This window comes from Peromyscus californicus, unplaced genomic scaffold (genome assembly GCF_007827085.1).
Source record: "Peromyscus californicus insignis strain IS unplaced genomic scaffold, ASM782708v3 Scaffold_14__1_contigs__length_90479793_seg_2, whole genome shotgun sequence".
Taxonomy (NCBI): domain Eukaryota; kingdom Metazoa; phylum Chordata; class Mammalia; order Rodentia; family Cricetidae; genus Peromyscus; species Peromyscus californicus.
This window is the reverse complement of record NW_026294436.1, coordinates 74265096-74278492: the sequence shown is the minus strand read 5'-3', so window position 1 is coordinate 74278492 and position 13397 is coordinate 74265096. Positions and strand designations below refer to the sequence as shown.

General features: G+C 42.1%; 1 protein-coding gene across 1 annotated transcript in view; it reads left to right on the top strand.

The window, feature by feature from the left end:
• The first annotated feature begins 1073 nt into the window (after positions 1-1073).
• The window catches only part of Kcnk2 (potassium two pore domain channel subfamily K member 2), a 193815-nt gene continuing 181491 nt past the window's right edge, over positions 1074-13397 (top strand). Inside the window, exon 1 of the mRNA XM_052737982.1 lies at positions 1074-1411. Coding sequence (XP_052593942.1) covers positions 1378-1411 — 34 coding nt within the window. The 5' untranslated portion in view covers positions 1074-1377. The remainder of the gene's footprint in view (positions 1412-13397) is intronic.

Sequence of the window (13397 nt, the reverse complement as noted above, 5' to 3'; positions counted from 1 at the left end):
TATGTGAACAAAAGTGAGTATATGTCTCTTGCATGAGTTCAATAGCATGGACTGCCCCTTCCCGCCAGCATTTAATGCATAGGGCCACATAGTGCTGTTTGAGCCCAGATGTTCAAGACCTGGGCTGGAAGCTCCACAACACGGATTGTGTTACCTCAGGGTCACCCCACACCTCACGCTCCCTGCTCAGCTGTGTTTTGTTACGGCTTTAACAGAGCAACGATGTGTTTCCACAGTCGAGTCCGGTATTGGATGACACGCCGGCTGATTTTGGTGGTTTGAGCAGACTGGTAGGGGGTTATACAAACCAGAGCAGTTTGCCTTCCCCACAGTAAGAAAGTATGTTAAGAATTACTGCCGAGGGTCAAGGCATCGCTCTCCCCCTCCTTCACTGTCTCCTTTGCGCCTCTCTCTCGTTTTAGCCTCCAATATTTTTAAAGTTTTTTTTTTTTTTGTCATTTTTATGGTCTCTGAACGTCCCTCTGATCTAGTCTAGAAGGAGACTCTAACTTTAATTGCTTTCTTATCTCAGCAAATGCCCATTGAAACTTTGTTCTTATTCCCCCCTCTTCCCTTTTTTCCCTATCCCAACCCCCTGAAAACAACCCAGGTCATAAAACTGATAACATTCCTAATGTAAAAAAAAGAAAGAAAGATAATCGATGCAGTTTAGATAAGGTGAAAGAAATAACGAAGTAAAAGCCTGTATGGAGCGTGGCCAGCCATTCATCTGTTTGTGTTAATAGGTTCCAGTCACGGCACGGCAGGCACAGGACGTCTGTTTGCCACCGCACTTAGCAAGCACATGAGCTTAAAAATAAACTTTGACAATGTAGATCTCTTTGTCCGTTCAGGAATGGAAAGCATTATGTACTTCAAAGCACAGTAAGCCCGATTTGAAAATATAGTTTGTGCTTGTGTTACTGCGGCTATTGGGTGGGACTTGAAGCCGCACAAGGCACATGGATGCTTTGTGTGTAAATAGTACAGCAGACGACACAAGCTAGCAAGAGCAAACGATACTAGCAACTTTGATAAGCCCATTCATAAGGAAGGAGCGTCTGTCTTTTAAGTTCTCAGGAACAACTGGGATATGATTCCTCATTTTAATCAGGGTTTTCTTCCTGAACTAAACTGCAAAAACAGAGGACTTGAGGAGCACATTTCACTTGCACAGAGCAGCGTTTGTTCATTTTGAGTGTTTTTGGACAGGAAATCGATCTACAGGGTAACATTCACACACAAAAAAGAAACAGTATGGGACGATGGCTTGTTACTTCAAGTGACTCTGTTTTGGACATTACGGACAAGAAACCTCGGAGGAAGAACAGCGTTAAAGATCAAAAGAATGACAACTCCTGATGAAAACATCTCCAAATGATGAACCCACGAGTGAAGAGGAACTTCTACCGTAAGTATCTTTGCTGTAATCAAGAGTTTCGTTTGTTTAAAAAAAAATGTAGGGCATGCTGTTGAGTAGATCTCTGAGCAAGTGTTTGATGTAGGTCTTCATTTGCAGACTAGTCTATATAATTAAACTCCAGCAGAAGGGTCGTGGATGAAATGCCTTCCATGATTCTGCAATGCTGGAAGAAACCGAAGGTTGATTTAGAGCGCCTTGTATGGCAGGCACATCGCTCCAGGCTTTCTTGTGTGATGTGTTATTCTGGCAATACATGGCCTGTCAATGCATATCTGTAAATTACACTGAATCTGCATGCTGATGGTTTAAACCCTATGACTTTGATTTCATGTGGCTCATCCTGTAATCAAAACACACATGTATAGAGATTCATGCAATACTATCAGGATTTAGAGAGAATCTAAACTATTTTCTGGGTGAATCTTATTTATCTATCTTATCTTCCTGTTGGGAAGACACATTTAGAATCTGTCAATGGGCAAGGAGAAGGTGTCACCACACAGAATAGACTTCTTTGGAACTGACACTGGATTCCTTTTGAATTTCCAAAGTTTATGTCCAGAGTAGCCAACAAGTCACTTGAGACTAAGACTTCTCATGTCTAAGTGTGCTGACATGCTCTTACAAATGTGAACCAAGCCTATGACAACCTTAGCTCTGTGCAGATATTAACTCCAGCAAGTTCCACTCTTAGTGTTGACCACAGAGCAGATTTAGATGTAGTAGTCAGTTTTGAGGGTTGAACAAAGGCTGCTGCCAAGTTAATCGGAAGATAAATCTCGATTCACCCAGTAAATGTATTCATGAGTGCGATTGAGCTGCATGTGTCAAAGGGTTATATAATAAGGGAATTACATTATATTGCCTTTTCTAGTAAGGGGTTTCTTTAAAAGTCAAATTTTTAATTCACTGCCACTTTGGTTACTCTTCTTTTGATTTATTGTTTCTTTGGAAGAGTGTCACCTGGGAACAGCTCAGCTAAGCATAACTTGTTTCCAGTACATATGTAAGGTCCTGGTGCTAGCCTGTGTGCTAGAACATTGGATAAGTTAGCATGTTAGGACCTCCCTCTGTTGAGGGGGAACAGACAGGCTGAGATGCTGACTGTGTCCTCCATTGGGCTGATCGTCTTTTAGGTGTAAGGGGTGTGAAAATAAACTGAGATATGAATGGATAAAAGGGTCCTTGGAGTCCAGAGTGACAAGAGGAAGTCCTCCAGTGGAAGAGAGCCGCAGACTCATTCCCGGCGCTGTCACCTTCTTCACAATGCCAGACAGCACCATTCTGGCACTCTGGTTTTCCCCTCTGGCATACTTGGCATAGATGTTTGCTAATTGAACCTGCCCCTCTCTACTTTAAGTAGAGAAGAAGAATGCTGTACATGTGTTAGAAGTGGTGGTGGGATCCTTGGGGTAGGAACTGGGAAAAACTGTAACTGAGCAACAGTCATCAGAAGGTGAAACACTTTGGGATAATTACATGTAGCTTCGGGGTGAGCTTAAATTATAGCATGTATAATATCATATATAAAAATGGCTAAGCTTAAATTATCCCTTTAGTCGTTCAGTCAACTTAGATATGACTTTCACAGGTACCATTACCAGGCAGAAATTCTAACTAGAGTAAGACAGTCCCTAGCAATAGCCCTGCAGCTCTTTTAGGGGTTCGTACTTTGTCAGGCTAGAGTCATCTGGAATTGTTATACACACTTCTGGAATCTCAGTCAAGAAATGATGCAACAGCCAGGGAGTTCTCACACTGGTCCCGGCCTGTGGGGGAAAGGAGAAAGGCAGTGTGTCTCTGTGGTTCTGGAGCTTTCCACCTGGGAGTTGGGGGCACGAGTTCAAAGCCAGTGTCAGCTGTTCAGTGAGAGCTGATCTCATCCACACTAAACAAAGCAGCAGCAGAATTGGGGAATATCTTCAACTGGAGGAAGTAGGTGTAACCGTGCACAGTTCAGCGGCAAGAGAGGCTATGGGTAGCCGATGATAACTTTTGATTTCTCCAATCAGCAATAGGACACCAGAAGATCCATAGGCAGAGTTGCACAATGTCTGTTGTAGTGAGAAGGGTGAGTGTTGACCACTGTGGGCGGTGGGTGTAAAAGAAGGAGGGTCTGGTATTTTGAGTCAGACAACTATGTGTTAGAATTCCAGACCCACCATTTGTAAATGGTAAGGTTTTGGAAAAACTTCCTCAGTGCTATTTCTAGCATCTTATATGTAAAACAAGATGATATTACCTCTCATGCTTGCAGAGGTTGAATTAGACCACTGTGTTGGTTGTCCGACACATAGTGTGTGTTAGGATGTTTAAATTATACAAGCTTCAGGGACCTTTAACTTTTGTGTTCTGATAATCTGATATTTGGGGCTATTTAGCCCCAATTCTTTGGTTGAACTAAAGACCAGTCAATGGCACAAGCTGATAAAATATCTGTTCTCTGAATACTGCTCAGCTAAGTCACAAAAAATGTCAAGCAAAGCTTAAAGTACAATAAGAGAAGGAGCACCAGGCAGGTGAGGTGGTTCAAGCCTGGCATTCTAGCTCTCGGGAGACTGAGGTAGGAGGCTCATTCAGTTCCAAAACATCTTAGACCACAGAGTGAGACCTTGCCTCAAAAAACAAGCACAACAAAATGTAATGAATAAGGCAATCAGGTTGCATGAATTAAAAACAATGAAGGCTTTTCCTGTTGTTTTCCAGACAAGGGGCAAAATCCATTTGCTTATGGCCTTGATGCACTCAGTTGACTATTGTTACACAGTTTCCCCTTTCAGCGTTTACAAATAGCCTGTGTACTCATCTTAGGAACCCTGCTGTAGCTGGTGATGCAGATATTAGCAGCAGAAGTGACCTTCTGCAAACTCAAGGGCTAAAAATGTCTCCTATGGCATCTTTCCACAGTGCTTGCAAAAAGCAAAGATTTCTGTGGGTAACGTATTTTGATGATTCAATTTATCGTGTCTACTTGTTCTAAGCACACGTGCAAAGCACTTGGGCAGGACCACAATCCTCGCACTGCTGCTCAGGCTCCCACATCCCAGATAGGAAATAACCCAGTGGTTAGAATTTTCAATTGGGGAAAAAAAAAATCACTGGCATGTGGGCATGGCCATTAAAAATATGATCTTGCATCTGTGTAGTATCATTTTCTTTCCCACAAACCTCCACATTTATGAGCTTGTTTTTTGTTATTCCTGTTGAGGAAATGGAGGCTATACTTCATCTTCTGCATGGGGTAAATAAATGCAGAAATGAAGCAATAATTGTTGAAGCAGATGGTTGGGTTGGGAAGCAGTGAAACTTAGCACATTGGAGAATTTGTTTAATGGCTTCATGATCCTCTCTGATTTTTACCCAGAAGTATTTGATTCATCTCCTGCTCTCACGTGTTAACAGGAGTCTTAAACTTGATCACTAATTAACACTAACTTTGTGTTACACCATTCACAGAGGCCCACCCATCACACATGAAGACAGTACAGTGTAACTGGGTTCAGCCCAAGTCAAGGATTCAGAAATAGTCAAGTGTCTGAAGTCATGGTCCTCTTCACCTAAGGAGGGTGAGAGTGTCCATGTCCGTTCATTTGTTTCTTATTTTACAATTCCTGTTGTGATCACTATCCTCCAAGCAAAACAGCTGCCATTTTCATTAGTGCCTGCTCATGAGCGATCATCCACTCTCAGGCTTTTTGACTGTTGACACCGCTTCATATGAGGGAGTAGGGAGTGTCCCCAGACCCTCATTTGGGATTTCAGTGCTCTTTCCAGCCATTTGTATGCAATTGTGCCTGTTACATACGAGTTCACAGAAAGTGCTAGAGTATGTACATAGGGTGGGGAAGTTGAGCCTCCATCTCTGTGGCTAAGGGCAAGCCATCAGCCATGCTAGGTGAAGACTTCCCAGTGTAGCTGCTTTGGGGTCATCCATGCTCTTTTAGGCAGCCCCTCTTCTGTGACCTATAAATAAGCCAATGAGCTCATTGGTTCCTGAGGTCTAACTTGGGCAGTATTGTATTTTAATTTGTTGTTGGTACAGAGGAGAGAGTAGACATTCCATACTACTCATCAGGGAAGGAATTCTTGCAGTGAGGCCCTGGCTGTGCTCTGGGCTATCTTTTCTTGGGGGTGATATGACACAGAGCTGGACAACTATCGAGCAAGCACACTTCTGGGATTGTATCTTAAGTGGGCAGTGACAACAGCTGGCACTCTGCCCCACTGCTCCTCAGAGGCCATCAACTGCCTCTGACAGGTACAGAGTTTGAGGCTCATGTCACAGACTTTCTGATCATTTCAATCTAGCAGCTTGATGTTTTCCTCATGTAGGCTGAGGGAACTGCAGTTTATAGGTGCAGGAGAAAAATAGGGAGCTGTAAGAGCAGGGCTGAATATCTCAGACAGATTAACAACTGGTGATTGTGAAATGTAACGTGTTGATTTTGTATCAGTCACATTGTCTATGACAAAGTCTTTGTGTGCACGTGTTTGAGAGAGATGTGTGTTTGCAAAGGCCAGATGACAGTCTCGGGTGTCTTTCCCCAGTGCCATCCATCCTGACCCTTTTTCAGACACTGGCCTTGAACTCACCAAGTCGGTGAGGCTGGCTAGTGAGCAAGATCCAGAGGTCTACCTGTCTCTACCCCTCTAGCTCTTGGATTACCAATACACACAACCATCTCTGGAAATTTCAAAAATCTATATTATTTTTAACTGTGTGTGTGTGTGTGCGCACATGTGTGTATCACTCAGCTGCTTGCAAGTGCCACTCATATCAGATTAGCTAAGGGACAAAATACCCCTGCCCCCAGAAACAAACATCGACAAGGGTGTGACTTGCTCGTCATCTCGTATGCTTATTTGCCTGAATATCTTTTTTTCTGGAAATGCCTATTCAAATCTTTGCCCATTAAAAAAAAAAAAAAAAAAACCTCTGGATATTTGTCAAGTTTTTATTGATGGTTTTGAGAGTTCTTATAATGTTAAAAATGCAAGTAATCCCTCTGATCTGTGGTGCACAGATAATTTTCATTGGTTGCCATATGCTCTTAACCATCTATCATAGGAAAAACTGTTATAATTTTGGTGAAGTACAGTTGATATGTTTTTTTTTTCTTTTTGTGGGTCATGTCATTACTGTGTTATTCAAATTCTTTTCCTAATTCAAAGTTATAAAAGTTTTCATTAGTGTTCATAGAATACTTGTATTTTAATTTTGTATTTTACATTTGGGTCCATGAACTACTTTGAGTTAATTTTCGTAGTAGAGATAAACTACAGATAAACATTTATGCACACAATACACACACATAAACACACACACACACACACACACATGCACATTCATCCACAGAATTTCTTTTGCACTACAAATCCATTTGCCATTCTTCTGAGAGATATTTTTAGGCTACTGTGCCCTGTTAGCTCTCTGCATAATTTCTATGATACCATATTCTCTTGCTTAATTCAACTTTAGAATTAGCTATAGGATCATGTAATGCGAGTATTTTAAATTATTCTTCTTTTCAGAATTAGTTTTCAAGTTATTTGCCATTCCATATAAGTTTTACTTGTACCTTTCCTCTTTGTGTATGTGTATGTGTGGTGCAAATGTTTATGTGTGTGTGGTGTAGGTGTGCACATGCATGCTTTGCACACTTATGAGTGTGCATGGGCAACACCATGGGTGATGTTGGGAATCATCCTCTATTGCCCTTCCACCTTGTGCGCTGAGGCAGGGTCTCTCAATCAACTCTGGAGCTTGCTGATTGGCCTAGTCTTGCTAGCAAACTTGCTCTGGGGATTCCAACTTCATAGGAGGTTGGGGTTATAGACAGGCTGCTAGGCCCACCTGGCGTTGAATGGCTTCTGGGATCTGATCTCCTGTTCTCCTTCACGTTTGTGCTGTACATGCTTTGACCACTGAGCCATCTCCGCAGCCATTCCCCATGTAAGTTTTCAAATCGACTTGTGTTATTTACACATACCCTGTGGGGTGGAGGAGTTAGTTGACTCACATCATCAGTCCGTGGAGAAATGACATCTTAGCAATGTCAAGCCTTCCCCTTCACACAGTTAGCTCTTTTGTCATCCGCATTTGCTGGGTCCCTCCTACAAATTCTGCACATTTCACTTGTTAGATTCACACCCAAACATGCCACCTTTCAGAGCTATTGTAAATGGTTTCCTGAAGTTTCCACCTCCATGTTCATTGCTAACACTCGAATGTGTTGGGTTGATCTTCATAGACCGGCTGACATGGCCCTAATGACCTTCTCTATTTCTTAACTCCTAGGAGCTTCTTTTGAGAAGTGATTTAGGTTATTTTTAGTATAGAACATGTCACTTCACAGTGACATTTCTGTCTCTTCTTTCCCAGGGTGCAGCTGTCATGTTTTCGCTTACCCTATTGCACTGGTGAAGGGTTTCAGTGCCGTGTGGAACAGGAGTGTGGTGAATAAACATCCCTGCCTCGTTCTGTTCTTAGCAGGAATGGATCTCTAGCCTTTATCATCAAACATGGTGTTAGTTAGAGGTTTATGAAGATATCCTCTACTAGATTAAAACATCCTGGTCTACCCCTGAGTTTGTTAAGAGATTAGTTATGGGAAGATCTTATTTTTCCCCCAACACCATTCTTATGACTATGTGATATATTTTGTATCCTATAATTTGTCAGTCTGGTCAAGTATATCAGTTGAATTTTGAATCTTCAAAAAGCCTGTGCTTAGTATTAACTCCAGATGCTTGTGAAGGATCTTTCTGTTTTATATGTTGATGGAAAAAAATTAGCTGAGGTATATATATATATATATATATATATATATATATATATATATATATGAGAGAGAGGAGAGAGAGAGAGAGAGAGAGAGAGAGAGAGAGAGAGAGAGAGAGAGAGAGAGAGAGGCATGGGAGATTCTGGCATGTAGTTTTCTTTGCTTATGCTCCTTTTTTGTTGAATGGTGTCAGGAAACTTCTGGCTTCCAAAATATCTCACAAATCTACTTAGAAGACTCTTAGACTGTGCCAATGGCAATTACATGTTTAATTTAAATTAATAGAGAGAAGTCAATCATTAACAATGGAAAACACTGTCCCATCAAGAGGGTAGTTATCTTGAGAACGTATAACTAATAAAAATGGAACATATTACTGATGAAATTCAATGAACTTGCCCCAAATAAGTGGATTGTTTAGCATATTCATTCAAATATGAAGTGAGTTGAGAAACTACATCTGTCCTGCATCACTGCCGATTCTCACCTCTCTGTGTATAGAAAGTCAAGCCTGCCAGGAAGTATTTCTTTTCTCTTTTCTTTTTCTTATTCTTTTTTCTTTTTCTTTCTTTTTTTTTTGGTTTTTTAAGACATGTTTTCTCTGTGTAGCTTTGGAGGCTTTCCTGGAACTCACTCTGTAGCCCAGACTGGCCTCGAACTCACAGAGATCTACCTGCCTCTGCCTCCTGAATGCTGGGATTAAAGGCATGCACCATCACTGCACGGCTGAGTATTTCTATAAATTGATAAAGTCATGCCCATTTGGCATATCCCTCTCTACCCTCTCTACAGGGACATAGGGAAGTAAGAGAGACAGAGACAAAGAGACAGACAGAGGACCCTTCTAGGCTGGATGGAAACCCACTCTATCCAGTTGATGATACAGATAGAAGTTACCTTGCTTGCATGATGTCAGGGTGTCAGATAAAAGGAGGCAGAATAGATTGCTTCCTTGTAACTATCCATCAGCTCTGACTCTTATGGTATTTTGGTTCCCTCTTCCACAGTGGTCCCTGAGCCTTGGAGTACCATATAGATATCCCATTCAGGACTGAGCACTCCAAAGTCTCTCATTCTCTATACCTTGACCAGTTTATCTCTGTGTTAATCACCATCTATTGCAAATAAATGCCTCTCCAATGATGGTTGATAGATGCAGTAATCTCTGGATAGAATTAGAAGTCATTGGAATTCAGTTTAGTATTATATCCATCTGCAGACTTATAAATAGTAGTCATTTTTCCCTTAGAGTCATGGACTTTCTGGCCATAGGCTCATGAACCCAATAACAGTTCCAGGTATGATTTCCAACTTGTGGATCAGGCCTTAAATCTGATTGGAAAGTGGTTGGTTACCCCAATGACGTTTGTACCTCAGTTGCACAGGAGTCTATCTTGTTATCATAGCTCACAGGGTGCACAGCTAGTAAGATTCATGATGACTTTTCTCCTCTTGTAGCATTCACAGTACCTTTCAACACTGTGAAAGCTAGTTGGTAGAGATGAGGCTTCCAGGTCAGTCCCAGCTTGGTTTCTCCATGTTCTGTGACTCAATATGTGGTGTCTTTAACAATAGGGTCAAGTTTGGTGGGTAACCAAGTGAATTGGCAGTAGTTTCTAATGTTGGGGATGTCTGTGGGTACTCACTGGCTAATGACTGCAAAAAAGGTAACCCATGCCTGGCACTAGGCTTTTTGTTAGCTTGTAATGTCCAGTAGGGTTATTGCTACCCCATTATAGGGTAACTCCATTTAAACCTTTTTTTATATATGCATATGTGTGTATTCTTAGGAAACTTTTAGAGTAATAAGTTTCTACATAAACTTTTGAAATATCTTCAGTGTTAGAATATCCCTCCAGATAGTCCCTCTTCTAGTCTGCCCTGCTATGGGATAATGCTTTAAAGACATTATGTGTTGTGAACTCTGTGAGCAATGTTTGGAATCAAACCCAGTGCATAGTTTGTCCAGCTTAGAAACCTTGTCAGGAATGAAGGATAAAGTCTGACTACAGAAACATTTGGACTCTTTTCTCAAATGGTCTGTAAATTGGCCGTGCACTGGTGATAACTCTAGTTTTCTTGTGGGGCCATGAACTACCTCAGAAGCCAGCTTCAAAACAAGGGTGCCCAGAATATTTTCACCTTCATAGCTTTTGAAACCCAGAGGGTCCTCAGTGTGATAGTTGAAGCACAGTCCTCTTTGGGATGTGTGAATTCTAGAAGGTTCACTTTCTACTTTATGCTAAGCTCCCATCATACACTCTCAGTCTCACTGGGAGTGGAGGATCTCTGATTTAAATGTGATGTGCAGGGAGGACCTCAGGACCTCATTTTCTAAATGCACTGCTCTGCCTAATTCTTGTCTTTGGTTGCGATCAGCACTTTTTCAATATTGCCAGAAAAACATTTTTTTTTCATTTTCGGCGATCCAACATTTTGAAACAAGCATAACCATGGGCTTTCATTAGGGGATGATAGTTGCATATTAGATATTAAGAAATATTTTTTTACAGTTTTTTTATTTGTCATCTGCTGTGATATCTTTAGTCACCGAGTCCTCCCATATTGCTCTGTCTGCCTTGCCTTACATGTCAGTACTCTTTAAGTCTGTTTAGTAATTTCTGAGCATCTCTCACGAGACTAGAGAAATGTGTGGCTGTCTTCTTGCCACACAGGTTCCATAGGGTGTTTTCTGACATGGTCCCAGACCCCTTTGGGCTGGATATCTTCAGTTGGCATTGATATTCAACTACTACCTTGTGGGCAGGGCAGAGGGCATTTGTAAGAATCCCACTTCATTGCTGAGATGCATTGGAGGAAGTTGCAGTCAGAGGCATCCCCACCCTGCTAACCTGTCTGGAGGCTGTGGACCTCCTCATACCCAACATGACCCAGGATTGGATGGTTCAGGGTCCCTTCCCAAGGACATAGGAGCATTTGATATCTCTCCTCTTAATTTTTCTCTTTTCTTACCTGTGTCACCTTTATCTTTTATGCAGTGGGAAAGACCATATGAAAACTCCAGAGTTCACACATTCTCCCTTCAGCTTTAACATTTGTGGGAGAACTTTGGTTTTTGAGACTTGTAGATAGTCAATGACGGACTTCTGTCTTCACCCTTCCTCTCTAGGGACTGTGGGTCTGTGGGTGACTTTATTAGTGGGGCAGGATCGTGTGGAAGGAAAGGAATTACTAAAGATTGAAGGGGACACAGCTGAATTATGCAATGCCCATGTGAGTACAAACAGTATGGCAGTTAATACACAGCTTTGTGCAACCTATGGACTTGGAGACTGTGGGTGGGGTCCCTTCAACGGGCACTTTGGGTTTCAAAGGAGATCCTGCTCCTGTGAAGCAATGTTGCAAATCCCTTCCCCTAAATCGATCCTTAATTTTAGCCACTTTCTCTGTGGCTTAGTAGTTTTTTTTTTTTTTTAATCTCCCACTTTATTATAGGAAAGAATTTCTTCTTGGAACTCTGTAAGCTCTCTAGGCACTAGCCAGCTTGCAACTGCAGACACCTCCCTGCCCACCTCTTTTGACAAAGCAGACCCCACTATTTTACCCAAACTCAGGAAGCTTGAATATGCCAGTCCAGTGAACCATCAATGAATCATCTTTGAAATCTGTCCCCTGGCTATAAATATGTCAACCTCAGTATTTTTATAGTTTGAGTGGAGCTCTGTTGAAGCAGTTAGACAATGGGTAGAGATGAGTCCATTTAAGTTGAGCACAAGACAATCATGGTCAATGGCTGCATGCCCTAGTTAGCAAGCCTGGCCATGCCACGCACAGACTGGGCATCCTAAGACTGTCACAACTCACACCCATCAACCAGAGAGCATCTTTTAATAAGTGACAAATTCTTAAATTTGGTTTGAGGTCTGTTTTCACCAAAACCAGAAATGATACTAGAGTATTGTAAATCTTTAAAAAAAATGATTTATTTGATAACAAAACATTTAGCTTTTTACAAGTGAAAAAAATGGAAGTGAGATGGCTCAGCGCAGTGCCAATTCTCACATGCTGGTGACTGCCATCTTGGATATTGCCTCCTGTTTTACACTGCGCTTGTTTTCTGTGTCTTCCCACGACTGCACTTGAAAGCATGCAATATTCTTACCACCAGGACCCACAGAGGTCAGGGGATTTCCCTTCTTGGTCGCCCTCTTGGATGGGGAATTTATTTTGCTTCTGGAAAATAAGTGGAATGATCACCTTCAGGCGGGTATAGGGACCCAAACAGGACAAGTGCTCTATCAGGAATGGACCTGCTCTGACACTTGGGAGCTCACTGGAACCACTAGGCGTCACACTGAGACTCTGGCATTCTCTGGACAGGCTTGTGTGGTTGAGTGAGGGCCATGAGACTAGGACTAGAAAGAAGGTATTGTAAGAGTCAGGGCCACTCTGGGAGTGTTTGGGACATGAAGCTTAGCATCACAGGAGCCCCATCCCCTCACGTGGTTGATATGTTCCTGTTCCTGGCATTTCAAGTCTGTCCAGGCCCACACACCCTCCTAGATCACAGCCCTGCTCTCACGCAGACATGCTTGCCCTGTCCCATATTCCAGAGGCACTATGCTCGAAGATGCCTGGCAGTTTCTACGCTTCGTGTCGTGTTCTTCCTCCAACTTGTCAAAACCCTCCTGAGCTGAATGGCATCTCCTTCAGGAGGGGTTGTGTGCCTGACATTTCCACTCAGAGAGCAATACTCAAACACCAGAGCCTGTCCAAGGAAAGGAAAGCCTCAGTGCCTTGTTAGTATTATTTTTTCAAAAATTTTGAGACTAGATTTCTTTTCAAATATGATTCAGGGACACATTAAAAACAAAGCGTCAGGGACCAGGGTGTGGCTCAGTTGGCAGAGTACTCATATAGCATGAACAGAGCCCTGGGTTGAAGTTCTAGAAGCTCACAAATAAGCATAGTGATGCATGCCTGTACCCAGCACTTAGAAGGTAGAGACAGGAGGATCAGAAGTTCAAGGTCATCCTTGCCTACATAGTGAGTTCAAGACCAGATTGGGCTTCGTGAGTCCCTACCTCAAAACCAAACAAACAAATGAAAGACATCCGAATCACCCATTATTGTCTTTGCATGTATCCTCACCCTCTAAATTGGAGCATACAGATTGAAAGTTGCATGCATACATTTTTCTTTTTGCTCAAATATATACATATGACTTATAT